The 24,509-nt window shown below is 41.8% G+C and overlaps 1 protein-coding gene across 2 annotated transcripts in view; it reads left to right on the forward strand.

The window, feature by feature from the left end:
* Positions 1-24,509, forward strand: part of SENP6 (SUMO specific peptidase 6) — a gene marked incomplete in the record, with an annotated part of 3,063,818 nt that overhangs the window by 1,901,290 nt on the left and 1,138,019 nt on the right. For both annotated transcript variants that reach the window (XM_044070093.1, XM_044070102.1), the window contains 1 exon segment: positions 23,308-23,522. In XM_044070093.1, coding sequence (XP_043926028.1) covers positions 23,308-23,522 — 215 coding nt within the window.

The raw sequence follows: 24,509 nt of genomic DNA on the forward strand, positions 1-24,509 counted from the left end.
AAATAATACAGAAAGTCTCCCCCAAGGGGGTCAGGACTCACTGCATCAGAGCAGCCTCCACCCCTGCAGCTTTCCTCAGAGGAGTCCCCACCCGGGACATCCTGGAGGCTGCCACCTGGACATCTGTTCACACCTTTACTAAACATTACCACCTGCCTCTCTTCTCCAAATCCAGGGCATTGTTTGCTTGTGCAATCTTGCAGGGCATCCTAGCAAGCCCCTAGTTTCCTTAACTGCCTCCACCCATTTCCACAGCTTGGGGGAATCAACCCAAATGTGATGACTGCAACAGTGAAACACGAAGGACATAGTACAGTTGTGTACACTTACCATAATTGTAGATGTTAGAGTGTATTCACTGTTGCAGTCCTGGTTTCTGTCCCTCCATCCGCCTCTTCTTTCTTCTCTTTCATTACAAGGAACATATTGGTATTTACTTTCTAATGGTGGGGTTATTCCACCAGAACCTGGCTCCCACTTTGGGGCTCCTGACAGGTTAGGGCAAGAAAAACTGATGTAATGGCGTTGGCTGCCTTACTTTATACTACTGACGACCTGACGTCAGTCTGTAGCGACAGCAACCGACGCAGAAATACTAAGCCTCTGGTATTTGGGCCGGCCTAGAGTTACCCTGGCAGGGATGACCCAAATGTGATGACTGCAACAGTGAATACACTCGAACATCTACATTTATGGTAAGTGTACAGAACTGTACTTTTCACTTCTTCTGGCCTTGTAATCTACTACACCCTCCTTGGGTGACAGGTGTGGACCCAGATCATCTTTCTCATCCATGTGGTTCTCCTCACCTGGGCATTCAGTCCTTCAAGGTGACTGCATGTTTTCTCCCATTTCAGTGATGATTAAACAGTTCTCATCCTCAGTGATGCATATTTTTATTTCTTCTCACAAACTTTCAACTGGTAAGGTTTACAATAGAGAATAGTTTCTATTTGGGCAGTTGAAAACAATCATGTTCCTTGTTCAGCTCCCCTTTCAGCAATTTTAGATCTTCTTGCTCATCTTTTTCAAAATGGAGCAAGCTACTCTACCATCAAGGTACAGTAGGCACCATATCGTCCTTTCACATTGGAGAAAATCACACACCCATTGCATCTCTTAGGCTCTCTAAAGATTTTCTCAGGGGAACTGTCATATTGCTTCCCCCGCTCAGGGATCCAATTTCTACATGGAATATTGCAATTTTGCTTCAAGCATTAACTTTTCCTCCTCTTCAGCCTGCTGCTAAGGCTGACTTAAAATTTTTATTTTGGAAAACTTTGTTGGTGGTCATTACTTCTGCTTGAAGAATTTCTGAGCTTCATGCTTTTTCTAAATCTCCTTATTTGGTCTTCCACAGAGATGGTGTGAGCCTGAAAACCCTCTTTTCATCCTAAAGTGCCTTTTGAATTTTCTATCAACTAGTCCATAACTCTTCTGGTACTCTTCCCAATTTTTTCAAACAAGGGGTGCTAGATGTCCACCGCCAGTTACGTTTTTACTTACATTGGACAAAACCCTTCAGAAAATCTGATCAGTTGTTTGCTTCCCCTTCTCCTACTAAGTTGGGAAAAGGAGAATCCAAATCCTCTCTTTCTCGCTGGTTTTCTGAGTGAATATTTTATGCATACAAAGGAGGTGGTCTGTCGCTACTCGCAATTCAAAAAGCCCATTTTACTAGATATGTAGCTTCATCAACATTATGTATATTTATGTATGTCAACTGGTCTCTTGGTTGCTTAATTGTATTCTTGTCTTTCTTATTGTGGGTAAACTCGATCTGAGGTAGTTGGTTCCCTTCACAGGGATTACGGGTAAGAGGAAGAGCCTGAGTGTGCTGGATCCAAAGCTTGAAAGTGGCCAAAGTCAGATCTGAAGACCAGGAAACGGACAACACAGAGCTATCATTATGGTAAGTACGTAAATACGTCCTTTCACATCAATGTTGTAGTATTTGTTATTCAAGGGATTCCCTGTCAAGGGTAGCCAGCTGTCCTGCCAGTATACTGAAGCCTTAGGATTACTTGCATGTCATACATCACACGTATGCTCCCCGCTCATGGCATAAAGATGATATACAGACATACCTACCTTAGAACTGAAAAGCCCCAAGAGGAACAAATTTCAAGGAGCAAAAGAGGAACCTGTGCATCCAGAAGGAAAAAAAGACCATCCTGGTGTCATACGTCAGACGTATGTCCTACGCAGAATGCAGTGTGACATTTGACCAGTTATAGAATAAAGTGTCTATCCAAACACATGTTGCAACTAAAAACATCCCAGAGATTTCTGATGAGAAAGCAGTATTGGTTTTAAGACACTAAATTACCAAGATAGGCTTGAAACCCTATCCCCTGTACTCTCATACATTCCTGCATCTTGCTCTTTGACCGAGTCTTCATGCTGTGAAGGATTCCTATCCTCTCTCCATCTCCATAACCTCCTCAAAGTGATTGGCTCTACAGCTGTCAGTAGAATGGATCTAAATCTCTATCAACAAATACAGACCCACTGGTTGGACAGATTAATATCCTAGTGCTGGCATCATCTCTGGAATGAATCACTTGTGTGTATTAGAATAAGCAAAAATACAGTCTTTCTTGAGGAAAAAAACTTGTTTTGCACCGTCTCCACTCAGCCTTCAGAAGGGCAAACCTGTTTTGTCCTTCTGAAGGCAGGACGTGCCACTTGAGTGTGGCTGCTGACTAGTTGTTGCTGTTCCTTAGACTGATTCTGCCTTGTGCTCCCTATGATTCTGTTATGGTGTGGGGGAAGGATTAATGGAGAAAGCAAAATAATTTCTGAACAATACCACATTTCTGACTGAATTAAAAAAGTGCTTACTTAACCCCCTGTATTAATCACTGGAAAATCATTAGCAGTGACTGAGAAAAGAAGGTAAAAATTGGTCTGTTTAAGAAATGTGCTACATTAGAGAGCAGCAACTGGGATGGACACAGTTACTGCTTCAAAAGCTCAGCAGTCCTATCTCACAACAAAACTTCTTCAAAATGAAACTACATAAAAGCTTGCCAATTGTGATATATTAAAAGGCCTGTCTTAAGAGCAGATCATATGAAACATTAGCTCAATATTATTATCAGATGCTTCTGTCAAATGTAACTAAAGCAGAGGCTTAAAAAATCAACTGATGTAAAACAAAGTCTGTAGGAAATATAAAAGCAAAATCAGTTGTCAGATATGTTCATAGGTTAAAACTAGGCAATTAGTCTGCAGACCATTACAAGCTTGCTTGATTTAAAAAATATATTCAGTAGTTCCCTCCATCCTTAAGAAGGGCAAGACAAGATAGACTAGGGCAGAATTTGAGGCTGCCCATCCAGTTATCTAGGCGTACCTTGAAGGTGGCAAGGGCGCTACTTTACTTGACATACAGTGGAAGTTTGTTTCAGAAGTGAGAGATATGGTGAAATACTAGTCTTTCGTGCCATTGTGTCTTATTTATCTATTAAAGGTTTAGTTCCTTTAACTTGATATTTGAAGTACCATTTGTTCTTCAAAGGAATAAGAGGTCAAAGTGGGTTGGATCTTTTATGTGGGTTGGATCTTTAATGGCTTGGAAGGCTAGCCACAGCTCTGCATAGATAGACTGTAAAAAGGAAAACTAAATACCCAAATACCCTCCTGGGCAACTTTTTTTCTCTTTCTCCCTAGCCACAAAGTGGAACACTCTCCCATTATCACTCAGAACTATCCACAACCATGCCAATTTTAAATCTTCTCTATACTCTTACCTCTCTACTACCCAGAAATGATCTTGCTCCCAATCCTCTACTGACTCCCCCCCCCCCCCCATGAAACTTCTTAACTCATCATTATACTTGCCTCATTACTCAATGTATTGCCTCATCACTCAATATATTTGCCTTTACATCTCCTAAAAAAAAATTGATGATAAAAACAATGACAATGTTTACTAATGGCTATTTTTTAAAACTTCATCTGTAAAATGTCTATGTATATTAATCTCTGTACATGTTACAATGTGTTAATGAGTCATTATTGTAGTCTTATAACTCTTCTTAAGATCTACTGTTTTTGTAATATGTAATCTTTTCTAATACTGTGGAGCTTTTCTCCCCAGGCCTCCACTGAAAATGGGCTCAGTATGCCTCAGTGGACTTCCCTGGTTAACGAAGTGCAAATCTTCTTTGTCTTTCGGCTTTTCCCAGTTAGGGGTTGCCACAGCGGAACTCTGGACCGCTAATGATTGGCAGTTTTTTTTTTTTTTTTTATGGTGTCGAGTTGCCAGCCTGACGCCCAACCTTCAATGAAGGCACGCTCATTCAACACATATCTTTCGAATGCGGGGAGTACATGTAGACTCCACACAGAAGTCACTCCCAACCCAAGCCGAGAATCGAACGGGAGAGCCTGTTGCTGTGAGGCAACAACGCTACCGCTGCACCACCGTGGAAGTGCAAATAAATAAAATAAAAAAATAAATGCAGAGAGGGGGCTGCCAGTATGTATTGATAAGTAAGATTTTTGAGGCCACTGATCTTTTTAGTTGTGCATATCTGACGTTTCTCAAATTGAGTGATAGGTTTAGACAAATAAATGCCAAAAGATGCATTATACTCCGTAAATGGGTATGATTAAAAATGAGCAAAGAGGAATTAAGACTTCACTACATCTAGTGGAGATGCCTTTGGACATTAGATGAGCCAGATAGAATGCTTTTTGAACTACTGTGATGTTGTGGTCAAATGATAAGGGATTATTTGCAACTGTGCCTTTTCATTTATGATGGTGTCTAACTGGAGGGGTGTGTCACCTATGTGATAGTAAAAATGTTTTGTTTTCCTAAATTAATTATGCTACATTTTTCACATATAATTTGAGATCATTGTCCTTGCAACATTGGCAAATATGGTGGTCTTAACCTATGGTGGAGCATTTGAGAGTCAGTGTAAGATCGAATGACAACACCCAATTTACAGGTGTCTGCAAACTCAGACAACCGTAGGCCAGTAGTGTTAGCCTTGAAGGTCTGAGATATAGATGCCATATAAGAGGGGACCTAATACTGAGCCCTGTGGTGTACCTGTTACTGTAATCTCATGAGTTCTGTCGGGCAGCCGGTTGGGTATCCACCTAACAGCATAAATGTTTACATTGGATTTACAAGTCTGTCAGTAATACATGCATAGGCGTTGGCCAAGGCAAGAAATGCTGTATGTACTGCATAACCACTGTCCACTGCTTCAGTTACTTTTTCAAAGAAGTTAATAAATTTAAAGAGAGAGAGAGCCTTTCTTTGACAAAGCCGAACTGATGAAGGTCCAGGGTTAAGAGACTTTCAGTGTCCAGATTACTGAGTTCTGAAATGATACACTGAATAGCTTTTCATTTGAGGTTAGTGAGACTAATAGATCTGTCATTACCAGGGTCTGTGATTAGGCCATCCTTGTGTAATGACATTACAATGACCATTTCCAGGCTTCAGGAATGTAGCCAGTGGATATGCTTGTATTAAAAAGGTTAAGTAGGGGTTTTATGTAGGCCATGTTTGGCACTGATAATTAAACAACCTGGTATATTTTCTGGTTCCATGGATAAGGTATTTTCTGCTTTTGAGAGAGCAGACATCACTTGCTCCATATTAATTAAATAAGGTGGTTGGAATTGGGGAATCTGTGAAATAGCTGTAACTTTAGGTGGTGTGAAGTATACACTTCATTTGCCAGCTAGGATGTTAGCTGATTCCTTTTGGGTGAGTGCATGCAGTAATATTGAGGACTAACTCTGATCATTGTTGGGTGTTAACTTCCTGACATAATTAAAGAAAGATTTGTAGATGTCCGTCTATTCTCATGTTGCAGTATTCCAATTCTTGGGTTTTCCTCTCTTGCTACCCGAATGTCCAGCCAGTATACAAAAGCTTCTAGTCACTGCTAGGTGCATGGGACATCTGACGTTGGCACGAGGGATGTGGGCCATAAAAGTGATGTTTGCAAGCAGCAGACCTCTAAACTTCTTTGCCGCCAGTTGAATGCCAGCTGTTCCGGACATCGGATCAGAAAACCTCAGATAGGTACCCCGTTGGGGCCTGTTTTGTTATTTCAGTCACTGTATGCCTGTGTGGATTCATGTCATCCAAGAAGGGTAAGTGTAGGTGCGGTCATCAGATCCCCCATAAAGATGACCACGAGCTTTACCTTTTTTGTTTAGGGCCTACACATGACCATAAGTCCTGCTGCATGTGCCAGGCCTTTGTTCCGAAAACCTTGCATAGCCATCTGCATGCATTAAACATGAATCTTGAGAGTCAGCAACTTAAGCGCTTAGCGTTATGTATGGAGGGGCCATCCAGTCAGCCTGTCAAGCCACCTAAAAAAAAGGCCAAGATTGCCAGGCCTGAATTCGTAGCTACACCTCCTCTACCCAACATCATCTTGGAGGAATGATTGGTCACCACCGATATGGGTATAGCGGGTACCAATGGGGAAGCCACAGAACTTAGAGCGAAAGGCACGTCCTCAGAGGTACTGCAGATGTTGACTTCTGACGGTGAGGGGGAACGTTCGCTTGTACTGGGCGCCAGACGGATCCCTCCACTTAATAGCAGCTATTGAACCCAGGCCTACCTTAGCTCTGACACCCACTAGGCCTTCTCTCGAAAAGAAAGAGAAAAAGAAAACATGCATCTCCCCCTGTAGAGAGCCAGCCAGACTGACAGGCCTTTTCTCAGAACCTTTTCAATGCCTTTAGGGCTCTAAGGCCTGCTACACCCTTAGCCTTCCCAGTGGCTCCCTCCTGTGATGAGCCCTGGGCCTCAGGCCTGAGATACTTCCCAGGCTGAAGATGGAGAATTCACTGACTCTTCTCAGAGGATTCCCTGTCATATGTCTCCCAATTGCCTTCCTCCCTTGGCAATGCCTCCCCAGAGGAAGAATTTTCAGAGGCAGATTCTCCAGCTGAGCATCTCATCTTTTGGGGAGACCATTGCAAAGATGAGAAAACATTTTAAATTTGACTCCTCTAAGATGACAAGCATACAGAAGAAATGTTATGAACTTCTTCAGATGGACTCCCCTGCCCCTTCAGCTATACCCCAGTACTGCCAGCTTTTCTGGATGCATTCAGTGCAGCATCCGTCAGTCCTGATTCTCGCCTCCAGCTCCTCGTAGGGCTGATAGATTTTACAAAGTTCCTGAGGGAGCCAAATTCCTGGTTAAGAGCCCTGCAGCGGATCCTGGCACAGTTTCCATGTCAAATGATAAGGCTTCTAAACTCCTACCATCCTCCTCACTTCTTCCCACTGACAAAGACAATAAAGCCATGGAACACCTTGGGAAGAAGCTCTATACTTCATCCACCTTGGCGTTCAGGGCAATAAATTACCAAACACACATGTCTAAATATGCCCTTGCCCTTCTGGAAAAAGCCACTAAACAACTTGGTGATATCCCGGACTCTCCTGCCAAAGCTGAGCTATCCAGCCTTTTATCTTTCTTCTCAGGTCACTAGGCAGTCCATTAAGCACAGTTACAATGCTGCTGAAGCTTCTGCCAGGTCAGTTGCATCGGCCTCAGTCTTGAGAAGATATTCTTGGATAAGGTTAAAGCCCCTACTGCATGATATCAGGGCAAAACTCTTGGATGCATCTCTTGATAACTCTGCCCTCTTTGGAACAAAGGCAGCTGAGTTATTCAAAACTCTGCAACAAGGGGAAGGAGTTACAAGACTTTAAACATCTGTTTGTTTCTCCTATCCCCAAGTTCCACAGAAACTACCCATTTAAAACCCAATTCAACAGGAGGCATTCTGCCCCCACCCCTCCTTCCAGGGCCAGAAAGACTGCCAGGAAGCAAACTCCTTCCAGGCCTGTCCAGACTCCTACAGCTCAGAAGCCTCAATTTCAAGACAGGCCTGGTAATCTATGACTACTTGCCTTTCCTGTTAACCCCCCCCATTTCCCTAGCCCAGAGGCTCGCTCACTGTCTCCCTGTTTGGAAAAACATCACCACAGACAGGTGGGCCTTATCCATTATAGAGAAGGGTTATTTTATGACCTGGATCACAACCCCATCCTTGAGGGGCATTCCTCAACCCCCAAAGAACAGCTGCCATTATTTCAGCCTGTTATAAACAGCCTCATTGCCCAAGGAACAATTTAACCTGTCCCTCCAACAGAGAGGGGGAAAGGTTTTTACTCCAGGCTCTTCCTCGTCCCAAGGAAAGATGGCCCCTGGAGACCAATCTTTGATCTTTCCCACCTCAGTCTCTTCTTGCAAGTGCCCACTTTTCAAATGCTCAATCTGCAAACCCTTTTCCCTTTGATTTTACCTTAGGGATTTTTGGCCACCATCAAGGATGCCTACGTACACATCCCAGTAAGGTACAATTGCAGGAAGTACCTGTGCTTTTCTGTGGCCTCCTCACATTTTTGATTCTCGGCCTTGCCCATCAGGCTTTCTGCTGCTGCAAGGATCTTCAAGTGCTTGGCACCAGTAGTAGGTTTCTGCAGGAATCAAGGGATTCAAATTTTCCCTTACCTAGACAACCTTCTTATTCAGGCATACTGCACAGAATCCCTGCAACTCCATCTACAAACAGTAATTTCACTCCTGCAAGCACTGGGTTTCCAGATAAATTACCCAAAATCCAACCTGACCCCCTCTCAAGATATAGTATTCCTGGGGTGCAGGTTAAGTACAGCTGTAATAAAGGCTTTCCTACCAATTCAAAAGGTGGAAAGGTTGAGACAGTATCTGCTCACTGTCCTTCAGGCCATAGACTTGACTACCAGGCAGTACCTCAGACTGCTGGGTCACATGGCAGTGACCATTCCCATGACAAAGCTCCACATGAGGACACTATAATGAGACCTAGGGTCTATATGGACCTGTCATCCTCTAGAGTGCAAAATGCCCTTCTTGCTTTGCTTCAAGAAAGAGATTCAGTGGTGTTTTAATTAAGTGAACTGCAACCCAGGTCTCTCCTTACAAGCTGCCGTGCCAGTACAGGAGATGCACACAGATGCCTCGGTTCTGAGGTGGGGAGCAGCCATGGGTTCCCTAATGGTCCAGGGTACATGGCCAGACTCCATCAAATAGGAGCACATCAATATCAGAGAGATGAGAGCAATTCTTTTTGCTTGAAAGGCCTTTCAACTCGCACTGAAACGAGGCCCACTAAAATTGTTCACAGACAACACTACGGTTCTGTGGTATGTGAACAAGCAGGGGGGAACAAAATTTTACTTGCTATGCAGACTAGCTCTACAAGTGTGGGAGCTTGCCACCAAACAGGGAGTCATGCTACAGGCAGTGTCCATCCCTTCAGTTCACATTACTCAGGCAAACACCTTAAATAGGTCCATGTCACAGTCCCACAAATGGATGCTCCACAGGGATGTGTTCTTGGACATAGTCCACAAATGGGGTACACTTCAGATAGATCTGTTTGCCTCCCATACGAAAAGACAGCTTCCATTCCTTTGCACCAGGCTGCTTAGTCATCTGGTAAGGGCAACGGATGCCTTCTCAATCTCTTGGAAGGAGATGTTTCTGTATGCATTCCTCCCTTCCCACTACATCTGAAAGTCCTACTGAGAATTCAGTAGGACAAACCAAAAATCTTGTTGGTGACCACCTTTTGGCCAAGACAGCACTGGTTCCCCCTCCTTCTGCATTTAGCCAAGGGCAATCACCACAAGTTGCCTCACAGAGTGGACCTTATCACACAGGACAAGGGATCTCTAATATTACTATCCCCACTTACAGTCTGTGAACCTCTCCCTATGGATCATAGAATTCTGATCCTTTACAGACACCTCTACAATGAGGACATGCTCACATTCCTGCAGGAGGCTAGGAAACCTAATACCATGAGATTGTATACATCTAAATGGAAAATATTCTTTGTATGGTGTCTACAAAGATGTTTGGACCCCTTCTGGGCGGATGTCCCTTTGGTACTGTCATACCTGTGTGAACTCTTGCAGACAGGGTTGGCGTTGTCCTCTGTTAAAACCCACCTTGCTGCTATTTCAGCTTGTCTGCCTCTGGATCCTCCCTTGGCTTCCAGATTGCCTGCATAGTTATTCCAAAAAGGAATGCTGCATCTTAGCCCTCCCCCACCCCCCCCGGATCTGAGTTATGTTTTGGAGAAACTCACGGTGGCCCCCTTTGAACCAACTTCTAAGGTTCCTTTGAAACACTGCACTTGGAAAACAGTACTCCTAGTGGCCTTGGCATCAACTAGAAGAGTGTCTGAGTTACAGGCTCTCATGGCCATTCCACCTTTCCTCATCTTCCACAAAGACAGGGTAACCCTTAGGACCAACCCTTCCTTCATGCCCATGGTGGTCAGTGAGGCATCCTTGAACCAAGCTATTCACCTTCCTACCTTTTTTGCCCATACTCAGGGTGACAGTGAGAGAGTCTTACATTCCCTTGATCTGCACAGACAGCTTAGGTTTTACCTAGACAAGACCAAATCTATTAGAAAATCTGATCAATTATTTGTCTCCTGTCACCCCAGATCCCTGGGGAAAGCAGTGACAAAACAGACAATTTCAGCCTGGATTTCCAGAGCAATTTCCTTCTGCTGTGCACACCGTGAGAAGTCCTTGGAGTCCAAAGTTAAAGCACATTCGACTAGGACTATGGCTTCATCTGGAGCGTTCTTTAAAGGACTGGATACAGCTCTCATTTTGGAGGCAGATACATGAACATCTGTCTGCACTTTTACCAAGCATTACAAATTGGACCATATTTCCAGATCCAAGGCTGGATTTGCCAGGGCAATCCTCCATGGTTTTGTAGAGAATTGTTCCAAGCCACCACCCTCCTCTTGCCAGTCAGCTTTGGCACCAAGAGTTGGAATGCTGAAACATGAGAATAGAAGGACATAGAATAGTTGTGTAAAATCTTACCATAACCATAGATGTCCTCCTCTTCCATGTTGCAGTATTCTTTCACCTCCTTTTTTCCCTTAAACGGTCCCTTCTTGGATGACACTGGACTTGCACAGTTTTCCTGGGACTGGGGTCCAAATAGGGCACTCAGTTCTGAGGTCTGGTGTATGCAGACATCACTTTTATGGCCCATGTCCCCTTTGCCAACGTCAGACATCCCATGCACCTAGCTGTGACTAGAAGCTTTTGTATACTGTATGTACGTTCAGGTAGTAAGAGAGAAAAACCCAATAGTTGAAATACTGCAACATGGAAGAGAAGGACATCTATGGTTATGTTAAGATTTTACACAACTATTCTTTATTTTTAGTATTAGTGGCCATTTTAAATTCATAATCAGCGTTGTGCTTCCTACTTTTTACTTAATGTAGTGGTTTGCTTAATTTTGCTTTTAGGGTAGGTAGAATGAGACCTCATAAACAATAAGCAGTTTCTCTTGTTATTTCACTTATTTGTACCGGTATTGCAGCAAAGGTATTTGTTTTTAAATTTGTCATATTTGGGCAGATTGAAACAACTATTTGTGGGAGTAGAAGTCAGAGGCATGTACAGTAGCTTTGGCAATGTGATCCATCAGATGAGGATTACAGCAGAATTTATTTAGGTCCTCAAGTAACTGAAGGAGAGCCTCAAGTTCAAGCATTTTTTTTTGTTTAGACTCCTGTCATTCACTTGAGCCACATTAATATGTTCAAACTTAGAATTTACTAGATTGGAATCTCCATCTGGTGGACTCTGCCTAAAAAACAGTATAGGCAGAAGGCGAACCTTGGTAAGAGAGGTGCAGACCTTTCCTGGCAGTACAGGAAAGCTAATCCTTCATCTCATCCCAAGATGACACATAACTCTGCCCTCCTACATAGCCAGTTGAGGCCAATTGTCTTTTGTTTGAATCTTAGCATCATTTTTGGTGAAATCAAAATGCCCCTCAAGAACATTCTTTCCTGTCTCAGACGCACACAGACGAGGTCCAGTCACATTCTTCTGCCTGCATGTCCCTCTGGTTTGAGTTCCCAAATTCATTCACCTCCACATGGACCACGATTAGGTCATAGTCAGATATTTCAGAATGGAGGGATCCCAAATTCTTATTACAGAAATACAGCTATCACCCTTTTCTTATCTTGCCTAGTGAGTGTGCTGTCTACATGCCTGACAATAGAGCCGCCACTTACTAAAATATTACCATGGTTAGATGTGGTTGCAGTAGGCCATAAGGGGTTGGATTCTGTACCCCTATGACTCAAGAAGTATTTGTACTGGCCATGGTTGTACAAGGTGACGTTGGGTGTGTTGCAATGTGAAGTAATGCCAGAGATTTCTTAGTCTTAAAGGAAAACTCCACCTTAGAACTCGAAAAAAAAACATGTTTTTTTTTCATTGTATTTTTGTTTTTTGAGCTATTGTAATGCCACAAAAACCAGTCCAAGTGCTTATTTTAGAATTTTAATGTGTTTCCCCTCAAAATGGTGGGTGATGGGGCCTGCCTTGGTAACGTGGTCTTGTTTTACTTTCATTCCTTCTTCCCAGAATACATTTCAAGTCCTCTTTGCATGAGTCATGCTTGACATAAGGAAGTGATGGTGTTTTTCTTTGCCATAAAGATAGAATGACAGGACTGTGAAACACTGTCATCTAAACAACCTTTTGTAACAGAGCTTACTTCTGTGTTTCCCTGACTGAACCTCATTTATGTGTCTGTCAGAGCTTGTTAGCTACTTCAAGCAAAAGAAAGTAGGTAAATAAGCTTTGTGAAGGGATTGTTTTGTAGTTCTAAAAGAATTAACAGACCTCCCCCCCACACACTCATGCTGAGGTGTGAAAACTCTTCAGTGCAGTAAAATGACCCTTGCTGTGTCATAAGTTGTAGGACTCCAAACTAAGTCTGTCTGCTACTTGCCATGAAACTTCAGTCTCCTATAGTATAAAACATAATTTTTGTCCTAGATTACAGTGTGACATCACATACATCTGGTCATCTGACTTCTGATTCCCATGCATCACCCCCCTCCCCTTGGCTAGAAGCCGTCAGGATTTAGCACGTGTTGATAATACACACACACACACACACACACACACACACACACACACACACACACACACACACACACACACACACACACACACACACACACACAGCCTTGCTAAGATCTGCTGCAGCTCCTGGAAGTCATAAAACAATTTCAAAACTCCACCCTTACAGGTTAGCAATTGGTTCGCCCCAAAGATAAATGCAGAAAACTTCCTAGTACAGACTTTTTTGTCTCTGGCTGCATTGAGAAATGTACGATACAATCTTTATGGCCTAAACCACGTAATTTAATTTCAAACTATTTTCAAAGTTGGACAGATTGAGATTAACCTCATCTCTTCCAATATCTCTGTTAAAACATATATATTTAAATAGTTACAAGAATGCATATATATTTCTTTTTCTGTCCAGCAGGGCACAGAAAAAAATTTCTGAACACAAGCAGCTGTACAAGTCAGTTTGATATACAAATGATATATAATTCTTTACAAAATACAAGCTAGCTGTGCTGGCAAATGTTACACAACCATCCCCTACTTCTCCTGGCATAGCTGGCAGTACCTCACATCGTCAAATATATATAAAGCATATGTGTACAAAAAAACATTTGTGTGTATGTGTAATGGAGAACTAGATTGCATGCCTGTTTGTGTACTTCATGTCCTTTTAAAGAAAAATCAAAATGGAAATTGTGTAACTGTATGTGTGTGTCTACACACAAACACAGATTTGTGTGTGTATGTGTGTGTAGATATATATATTATATATATATATATATAATCTGTGTGTGCATAAAAATGTATGTAGCATGCAGAATACTATATGTGGGATTCAGTACTGTGTTTAAATGCACGTCTGTGTGTATGTAAGTACTTCTGATGTCCTTTTCTTAATGTTTTTAATGCAAGAGCACATAGTAAGTGTGCGTTAAAGTAAATTCAACTGTATATTATGGTTGCATTCAATTGTCACATTTCCTTTGTGGACTAAAAAATGCTTGTGCACTCTAATAATGCAAGGACTGACTGAAAGCCAGTAGAAATCTCTTACCATGGATCTGTGTGTACCAGATATGCATCCCCTCTGGGAGGATGTCAAAAAAGCATAAATTAACTTTGTAGGAATGTTATCCGTGTACCTAGTTGATAGGGCTGCCACTTGCCTCTCTTTCTGCAGGGGTCTGTATTATATAGACGAAAAATCAAAATGTAGAATGCTCACATGAGCGTAAATGCAGAAGTTCAAAATTGCTATTTTGGGGGGCTGCGCCCCCCACTAAATATATATATTCCAACTCCGAGATCGTGCTACAGTGAGGAAAGAGCAAATATTCCGATCCTCACTGTACTGCGATCCAAAAAAATAAACATAGAGTTCCTGCATTTACGCTCATGTGAGCGTTTGACATTTTGACTTTTCGTCGATCTAAAGTAGAACCTTTCTGCAGTTCTGGCTGGGGGGGGGGGGGCTTGGAAATGGTAAATGTGTTGATACTTTACTAAAAAAATATATTTTCTGGCTTTTCTCTAAATGTCACGGAAATCTTTGATACTACATTTAAGTTACCTTAACATATAAACTAGTGTAACTAACCAACTTTTAAAGCTTAACATTTCCATACTGTGTTGCTGCTTATATAAATTTGTCAGAAGAGGTGATAATTGCTTTTAAACCCCTGACTGAATGAACTGATTTGTTTTGCTATGAAAGGGGAGTGTTGAGTTCTCTTCTCTGCAATAGAAACAGTGGAAAACAGTTCCACAGCTTTGTCTTTTTTTTGTATCAGCTTTTGTGCTCCTGACATTAGCAGGATTAATTGCATCCAAGACTGACAGCAGTACCTGACAGGGGTATACTACAGATTTTACTGTGTCTTTGATGTGTCATGCAGGCAGAGTCAAATTTCTCTGCGAAGTACTGTATGCGAGAAGTTGATCTTAAAAAAAAAAAAGTAGGTGGGCTTTTCCTTTCCTTTGATTGCAGTGCAAGTAAATAAAAGTTTTAAAAAGTAGATGCAGGATGTTCTTCGTGTTTCACTATTGCAGTCATTACATTTGGATAATCTGCTGGCAGGATGCCCTCAGTCGGCCTGAGTAACAAAGTCTTGGGTCCTGTGTCGGTTGCTGTCACTTCTTACATGACGTCAGGTCGTCAGGGGTATAAAACATGCAGCCAACGCCATTTTATTCAGTCTTTCTTGCCGTGCGGTGCCCGAAGCAGAAGGAGTTCGCAAGTGCCGATTGGCAGACTCCTGAAATTTTCGCATTTGAGTTTCAGAACCGAAGTCTTCAACTTAAGCTAAGTACCCTGTTGGGGAAACTTTTTCTTGCTCCTTACCGATGTCAGTAAAAGTTAATAATTACATTACTTGTGGGAAACAAATACCTCATAAGGATTTTCATTTGTACTGTATTCCTTGCCTAGGCCAAGATCATAACGTGCCTTGCTGTCAGTTTTGTAATAGATTTAACCAACGCACTATTAAGCGTTGGTATATTTTTGCTTCAAAATATTTTGGATCCAGATTTAATTACCCTGAAATGTCGTCGGTTAGCAATCCGACTACCAGAGTTCACAAAAAATGCAAAGAAAAAGACAAGAGACAGACCATCGAGGTCCAAAACCGATGACGAAGCTTCTCCTAAGCCAGTCACCGGTACTCAGTGAGGTGCTTTCGCCACCCCTGATACCTGCTACCTTTGAGTCGCAGGCCTCTACTGAGACCCATGCGGAGTCCGGTATGCCGCGAGATTCTAAGAGTATTGAACCCGCGGATGTGTCTACCTTGGATGGGTCCGGAGCCGCTGAGCAGGCACCGGCTTCTGAGGGTGTTTTCAGGCCTCAACATTTTTATATAAAACCGATGCAAGCTTCAAAAACAAGATCAAAAACATCTTCTGAGGCTAAAAAAAAGGACGCATGAGCCACGTGCTCAGGCCCCTATGCCTAAAAAAACAGATGATCAAAATGGCTGAGGACTAAATTACCTTCATCAGGGGTCCCCCCCCCCCCTGCTAAGAGGCCTAGACAAGACACTGATTATGAATCTTCAGATCAGGTTTCCATTTCTTCTGATTCCTCTTCTGATCAGGAATTTTCTCTTCTACCCTATGAGGATTCATATGCAGAAGAATCCATCCCATCTGCATCTCCTTCTGAGGATTATTCTTTTGGTGAAACCTTGCATACTTTAAGGGAACATTTTCATTGGGAGAGTCAGGATTTCTCTGAATCAAAAATGTGGCTTAGGGATTTCCTTCTTCTTCCTCAACATAGGCCTTTGGCTATACCTCCTGTATTAGACATTGTTGATGTGTTTTCGGAATCAAGCATGGCTCCTGATTCCCTACCTCCGGCTCCAAGTAAGCCAGACAGATATTACAGGGTTCCTGACTCCCACAAATTTCTATTCAAAAATCCTGCTGCTGATCCTGAGACTATCTCACAGAGCCCCAAAGGTGTAAAGGCCTCTACAGCCAAAAATCCCACCCCCTCTGATAGAGATTCCAGGGCGCTGGATAGATGGGGAAAGAAGGTTTACACATCTGCAACCTTGGCAATTAGGGCCTTAAACTGCCATTTTCATATGCTTAAATATCAACATCATGTTATGGGTTTATTGAGACAGAAAATTATGTTTATTTCTGATTGTGTGGAAAATAAAGAATTACAGGTATTATTGCATGCAGCAAAACAGGTTGGAAAGCACAATTTGCAATGTGGTTTTGATTCCTTGGAGGCCTCTTGCAGGGCCACAGTTACTGGATCTGTGATTAGAAGGCATGCCTGGCTCAAGGAGCAAAATCTGCCTATCATGTTAAAGCTAAATTATTGGATGTCTCTTTACAGAATGATACTCTGTTTGGTAACAAGGCAGAAGATGTTTTAAAGAAAATGGAAGACAAAGTTAAATCTATGCAAACTGTAAAAGATTTCTTACAAGTGTAGCCACCCAGGTTCAGTAGGCACTGGCCTACTAAAAATTGGTCCTTTCCTGTGTCCAACAGAGCCTCTCAAGGCAAATCCAGGTGCTCAAAAGGCTCTAGATACCAATAACAGGGTTATTACAGGCCAAATCTGGAGGAAACAAAGCACAACCCTACAGTAAGCAGTCTCAATGACTTCCCTCTACCTTCACCAAGCACATATCTTTTGGCAGCCCCCTTGGGGGGAAAATTAGCACTTCATGCTCAAAATTGGCAGTTAATTACCCAGGACAAGTGGGTATTAAACATAGTATCCCAGGGGTACAGATTTAATTTCCATACTTTGCCAATTCCAAACAGTTGGCCAGATCTACCACAAAATCAATGGGCAGAGGCTCAGAAACAAGTTACGTCCCTCATGGATATGGGGGCTATTCAACCAGTACCAGAACAGGAAAAAGGACAAGGTTTTCACTCAAGACTGTTCCTGGTACCCAGAAAAGACAATGCCTGGCGTCCAATACTGGACTTAATAATTTTGAACATGTTCCTGGACATTCCAAAATTCAAAATGCTGGCTTTACAACAGCTACTGCCTATGCTGGGCAAGAACGCTTGGTTAGTGACTCTAGACTTAATACCTGCATATCCCAGTAAGGGAATCGTGCAGAAGGTACCTCCGCTTCAAGGCAGTTTTTTTTGCATTACCAATTCTCTGCACTGCCCTTTCGCTTATCTACTGTGCCCAGGGTCTTTACAAAGTGCCTGGCACCAGTGATTGCATTCTGCAGACAAAGAAGCATACAAATTTATCCTTACCTGAACGACTGTCTCATTCAAGCAGAGAACAAGGACATTCTTCTTCAACATCTGGCATTTGTAAAAAGGCTACTAACATGCCTAGGGTACACAACGAAAAGAAATCACAACTGGTGCCCTCTCAAATAATTACATTCCTGGGTGCAAGCTTTGATACAACTGCCCAGATGGCTTACCTCACGCCAGATAAACAAAGGCAACTGACAACATACTTCAAACAAATGGCAACAAAAACCCAGTTATCTGCAAGACAAATTCTGCAGGCTGTGGGATTCATGGCATCCTGCATTCTACTAATTCCATATGCGAGACTGCATATGAGGAAACTTCAATGGTACCTAAAAAGTATATGGAGTCAACATTGTCACAGCCTGGAAACAATGATTCCTCTCATTCCCTGCCTACAACAGGAGTTTCTTTGGTGGGCAGAGACATGTCACCAAAACAAGGAACTGTCATTAATTCTACCCCCTGCTACCGAAACCTTTACTACAGACGCATCAGACTATGCTTGGGGGGGGGGCACCTGGCGGGGAGATGCATTCAGGGTATATGGAGCCCAAAACAAATGCATCTGCATTATCAACCAGTAAGAGATGTTAGCTGTTCAGTATGCTCTGACAGCCTTCAAGGACTTACTTCATCCAGGACAACTACATAGTTACAGGTACATAAACAAGCAGGGGGGTACACATTCCTACCCCCTTTGCAGACTAGCCATGGCATTGTGGAGCACAGCCTTGACTTACCAAGTACATCTTCAAGCTCAAATCCTGCCAGGAAAACGAAATACTCTGGCAGACGACCTAAGCAGAAATCTTATGGACCCGCACGAGTAGAAGCTGGATCCACAAATCTTCAGCATGGTAACACAGAAATGGGGAAGCCCAGACATAGATCTATTTGCCTCCCCCCAAAATTATCACCTGGACAAATTCTGCACAAGGACTTATCACAGACAAGCATGGAAAGTGGATGCCCTATCCTTCAGTTGGAAAAACCTGTCAGTCTATGCCTTTCCCCCTCTGCCTCTTCTCTCCAAGGTCTTACTAAAGGTCAGACAGGTGAAACCAAAAATGATCCTTATTGCTCCGGACTGGCCTCGCCAGCACTGGTACCCAATTCTAAGGAATATGTCTCAACTCCCTCCTTGAAACTTGCTACAAATACCTCATCTAAAGTCTCAGCAGAACAATCAAATTCTGCACACTCTGCTCCAAACTCTGAACCTTGCAGCATGGCTGATCATTTCATTATTCAAACAACACCTCTCATTAAATCTGTAATGAATGTCATTTTGGAAGCCAGAAGGCCTAGTACTAAAAAATCTTATGCTGATAAATGGAAGAGATTCTGTGCTTGGAACAAAGCACAACGAACAGACACAGCAAAACCAAATATCCCTGAGATTTTACAATACTTGACTGAGATGCTTGACAAGGGCCTATCTTTTTCTTCAATAAAAATCCATGCCTCTGCCATCTTGGCTCATTACAACACGGAGCCTCCCATCTTTTCTCATCCTCTGCTAAAACAGTATCTTAGAGGGGCCAAAAATGTAAGGCCTCCCAGATCATCACCAACTCCTGCATTGAACCTCAATTTTGTGCTGGAAAAACTCACCCTGCCTCCTTTTGAACCAGCAGCTACTGCGGATATAAAATTTTTATCTTGGAAAACAGCTTTCCTTTTGGCAATCACTTCAGCAAGAAGAGTTTCAGAACTACAGGCTCTCATGGCTATGGAGCCTTTTATTACTTTTTACCCGGACAGGGTGTCCCTCAGGACCAATCCTTCCTTTATGCCTAAGGTGGTACCCAGTGTGGCTCTTAGCCAAACAATTCACCTGCCAACATTTTACCCAAATCCGCAGAACAAGGAGGAGCTGATTCTGCATTCATTGGACATACACAGACAACTAAGATTCTACTTAAACCGGACCAAATCTCTAAGAAAGTCTGAGCAACTACTGGTGGCATTTGCTTCAGGATCAGAGGATAAGGCTATATCAAAGCAGATTATTTCTAAGTGGATAAGACGCTGCATTTGTTTCTGCTATTTGCACCATGGTAAACCTGTGCCCAAGGGAATCGGGTCATATTCCACCAGGGCTGTCTCTACCTCAGCAGCCTTTCTCAGAGGAGTTCCAACTAAAGACATTCTAGAAGCTGCTACTTGGAGCTCTGTTCATACCTTCACAAAGCATTATCATTTGCCTCTCTTCTCCAAATCCAGGGCAGGCTTTGCCACTGCAGCTCTGCAGGGCCTTATAGCCGCTCCTAATGCTGTTTAGTTCCATCCTCCCATCCATAGCTTTAGGATTCTACCCAAATGTAATGACTGCAACAGTGAAACACGAAGAACATCGTACAGTTGTGTACACTTAACATAAATGTAGATGTTAGAGTGTATTCACTGTTGCAGTCTGGGTTACCCACCCACCATCCCCCTTTTCTATAACTTCACATTCCTTCACTATACTCTAAAGCCTTTGTGGTGTATTTGCTTTTAGATGAAGGCAAAGTTTATGTTGCTAAAAGTGCATTTACATATATTGCTGTTTATTTATATATATATATATATATGTGTGTGTGTGTGTGTGTGTGTATATATATATATATATATATATATATATATATATATATATATATATATATATATATTTTTTTTTTTTTGCTCCCCATTTGGGGGGCACCTGACTTCTGGGACAAGAAAAACTGAATAAAATGGCGTCGGCTGCATGTTTTATACCCCTGACGACCTGACATCATGGAAGAAGAGACAGTAACCAATGCAGGACCCAAGACTTTGTTATTCAGGCCGACTGAGGGCAACCTGCCAGCAGATTACCCAAATGTAATGACTGCAACAGTGAATACACTCAAACATCTACATTTATGGTAAGTGTACACAACTGTACTTTTCTGGTACCTGCACAATACTGGAATCATATTGTAGGGAGAAACGAAAACCCAAGGATTGAGTTAAACTGTAAGAGAGGGTGGAGTTTTCCTTTAAGTCTGGGAGGCTTTAGCATTTTTTTTTTTTTTTTAAACAATTTCATTATAAGTTTGTTTGGTAGAAGTGCTTTATGTGTTGGTGTGCTGAGTCGCATTCCTCTGTATTAAGCACAGAGCAATATGGAGTTGTGAAAGTAAGCTAAAAGATAACAGGACCTGTGAAAATATGTGAAACAAACTGGATATTCCGAGGCTAAAATTAGTAATGTTAATCTGAGGTTAAAAAAAGTCACTGCATACAGAAAATTCAAACAGCTAAGTGGCCTAAAGCTGACATTGTGCCCCTATAGTGTTTATGTATCTCCCAGCCAGAGAGACTTTTGGGTGGCTGGATTTCTTCCCTAGATTAAGTACTATTAGACTTGACTCAACTTATCTCAATGTCCCTGTGGATTTTGGGTTTGTTAGACCCCCACTGAGTGGAGACCAAAAATCTTTGTCTTTCTGTTAACATTTTTTATTATAAAATAAGGAAGAAAGCAGTAGTGACTAAGTGCAGTCCTCATGCGAGAAGCATGTACTCCATATCCATCAGTAGATGGCCTTCTTTAATCTCTCTAGTCCTCTGCATTTCTGCTTGCTAATACATACAGGCCAAAATCAACTTGATTGTTACAGTAACTTAACATTATTCTCTTGCCATTTTTTTGAAATGTTTGTATGGTATTTGCTCCACATTTTCTGCAGTTTTAAAATGTTTTCCCAGCCTTGCTGTATTCTCTCTCTTTCTTCAATCGGATCTGCTGTAATTTCAATCATGTCCTCAACTTTTGGTTACTCTACCTTTTTAATTTTCTCGTCGTTGCTTTTTTTTAGCCACTAGCATTACTGCTTAGAGTAGGGCTTAACCATGTTTTTGGACCCCTGGTGATGTCGCTCACAAATCAATCACATCAGGCTTTTGGTCAGCTCCATTTTAACATCATATATTTGTTTCAATATTTTCTGTAAATTTTCCTTATCCAGTTGTCTACACTCCCAAAGGATATGTTCCCAGTCCCCCCTTTCCCCTTGGTTGCATCTCCAGCAATTGCCATCTGTTTGTGAAAGCATCTTATGTAGTCTGAGATCTCTGGAGATACTTCCATACAAATATTTTAAACTTCCTGCACTTAATGGCATATCTGGAGGGCTAAACGTATATCCCTACATTGCTGGTTAGTAAACTGTTGACCCAATTTCCTAGTCCACCATTGCATTTTCTCCTCTGCCTATCCACATATTGTTCCATTACAGCCTTATACACCCTACTTATTAACTTAACATTTGATGCCTTTTTAGTTTCAATTATTTTGGTTTATTTTTTGCCTCAGGTTTCTCATGCTCGCGCTTGTATAAAATCGTTGATGTTTTTGTTCAATTTTGCCCACTAGCCAAGGTTGTGGTCTTTCTAATTCTCTGTCTGTAGTTACCGCTAGTGTGTGCTTGGTCTACTGTTGGCAAACTCGATTGTCAAGCCCTGGGGTCTGTAACACTTGTTAAAAGCCTTCTCTTCTTGGATTTTTGAGGATAGCCTTTTGTTTTGGGTTTCTCAGTCTTCTAGCTAGCCCTGATACAGCTCAGTGGGTCTGTCTGCCTTGGTAGAACCCAGCCAATAAGACACATCCTTGAGTGTCATTAGTATTGGATATAACAGGTTATGTTCTACCATGTCACTTAATCTACACATATAACCACCTTGGTGGATCAGACATATTCTCCCTCCATTCTTCTCTGGGTAGGTCATTTCTTTGGCTGGAATCAACTTTAGAATCCCTATAAGTGCAGTAAGTGTATACTTGTATCTTAACTTGGCAGCAAGCATGCCAAATCTTCTTTGTTTACCATGATTTGTAGGACGGTGCTCACCCGTTGCAAGGGGTAAAATACTGAGCATGGGCAACGGGCATGTTTATGTAGTCAGTGCTCTGTATCATGGTATACATCATGGGGGCACATCCATCCCTAAATATGGGAACTTTTGGGAAAAGATGCCAAATGCTGGTTGGTGGGGAGGATAAACCTAACCACAGGCTGCACTAAACCAAGAAGAGTCACTTTCATAGATCATTTGATACAGTATTAGCATATTTATTTCTGTGCTTAGGTGGGCAGCTACGTCTTCAAGATTCACTTATGGGAAATGTTTGCCGAGTGAATGCATTGGAGAAGGTAGCAATAAAATGAACTGCCTTTCATATTTTTGTATTCCTTTTTGTATTCTCCTAGCACTTAGCGTTATAGAATGAGTTGAAGTAGTAAAATATAAGTTATGAGAATTTTCATTTTCTTTTCATTGTCTGTCTTTACATAAGTAAATATAATTGTTATTGTTTACTCTCTTAATCATCCATTAATTCCATCCCATTAAGTTTCATAGTCTGTTTTTCAGTACAGCCAAGCATCATTGTAAGTCATGATGGTTGACGGTATAGTAACTTGGGGGTAATTGCTTTATCACAGCTGTCTTGAGTTGATTTCCTCAAATTTAATGTTTATTTGCTCTTCAGTGTGCTCATTTTCTGAGTACGTACATTGTGTGTTTTCTAGTAATGACAGTGGTTGTTTCTGCATTTTTTCCAGATAAAGAAGAACGTTATATAATCCTAATATTTGAGAATGGTCCAGATGTTAGTGAAAATTCTATACTGGAACATATTCTCACTGAAATTGGCTTAAAAAATAATATTCCTGACTTATTTGTGAAACTTCCTTTTGAAGATGCTAATAATAGACTTGTTGCATTTACTAAACAATTTGAAGAAAACATCAAAAGCCCAGCTCAAAAGGACAGCAAGGTAAGATTTTATGGTGCAGATCTGAAAAACAGCTGTGGTCAGAAACTGAAAAAAGTCATTTTTGGATTGTGTCTTAATCTTCCATGTTTTGGTGATAAATCTGTGCCATTCTAGTAATTAACTTTCCTGATCTGATTTTCTACCAAGGTCACTGGGTCCAGTGTACTCTGCCTCAGTAGTATGACTTTACATTGCTTTTTCATTTGTTTCTATGTCTTCTCCATTGATTTGGAAAGTCAGTATCATGTGTTAGTGCTTCCAAAGTATCTCTTGAGGTGGTGTCAGTATTGTAATTTTCAGTCATTTCCTTGTGACGTTTGTAAATTGCAAGCTCATGAACATAAAATATTTCTTTTTGTTTTCATCCAGAAAATCACTAGATCGGTGACCTTATTAAATCCTCTAAATCTTCCTTGCAGGTTCTTCTCACCTGCCTTTCACTTTCTGTTGTACATGGCACTCCTGACTGTGCTTCTCACTTTTAGCTCATTTTCATCACTGTACTGGATGTCATGCCAAATTCAAGAACAAATTCTTCAAGACTTCAGGTTAATCTGCAGTTCATAGGTGACTACTATGCTAACAGTGTGCAGTGGGCCTTTTTAAGAGACACCATGCTTTCCAAATGTATTTGACAAGTTTTGATTCCCTGTGGTTATTTTAAAGGGTATATGTAGGCTTGAGCATGGGTGATCAAGCATTTTTAGTCTGCCTCCGTCTACTAAAGATAAGATACCAGACCAAAGATAAATGTCCAGTTCCCCATCCACTGGTCCAAGTTGCACTTGAATTGGGTTAGCGAAGAGCTCTACTTCACATGGATAGGAAGCCTGGTCCAGAGGGTAAGTAGGTAGTCTCTGAGATACACATCTGTCCCCCCAGCATGTCATATTTATATTGCAGATTAAGTTTAGGTCCCTAGATTGGGTGATTTTGATGCTGTTTGCTTTGCAGGTGTGCAACAAGTCCATCAAAGTGGGATCAGAG

This window comes from Protopterus annectens, chromosome 1.part0 (genome assembly GCF_019279795.1).
Source record: "Protopterus annectens isolate FY-2018-M chromosome 1.part0, PAN1.0, whole genome shotgun sequence".
In the NCBI taxonomy this organism is placed as follows: Eukaryota; Metazoa; Chordata; order Ceratodontiformes; family Protopteridae; genus Protopterus; species Protopterus annectens.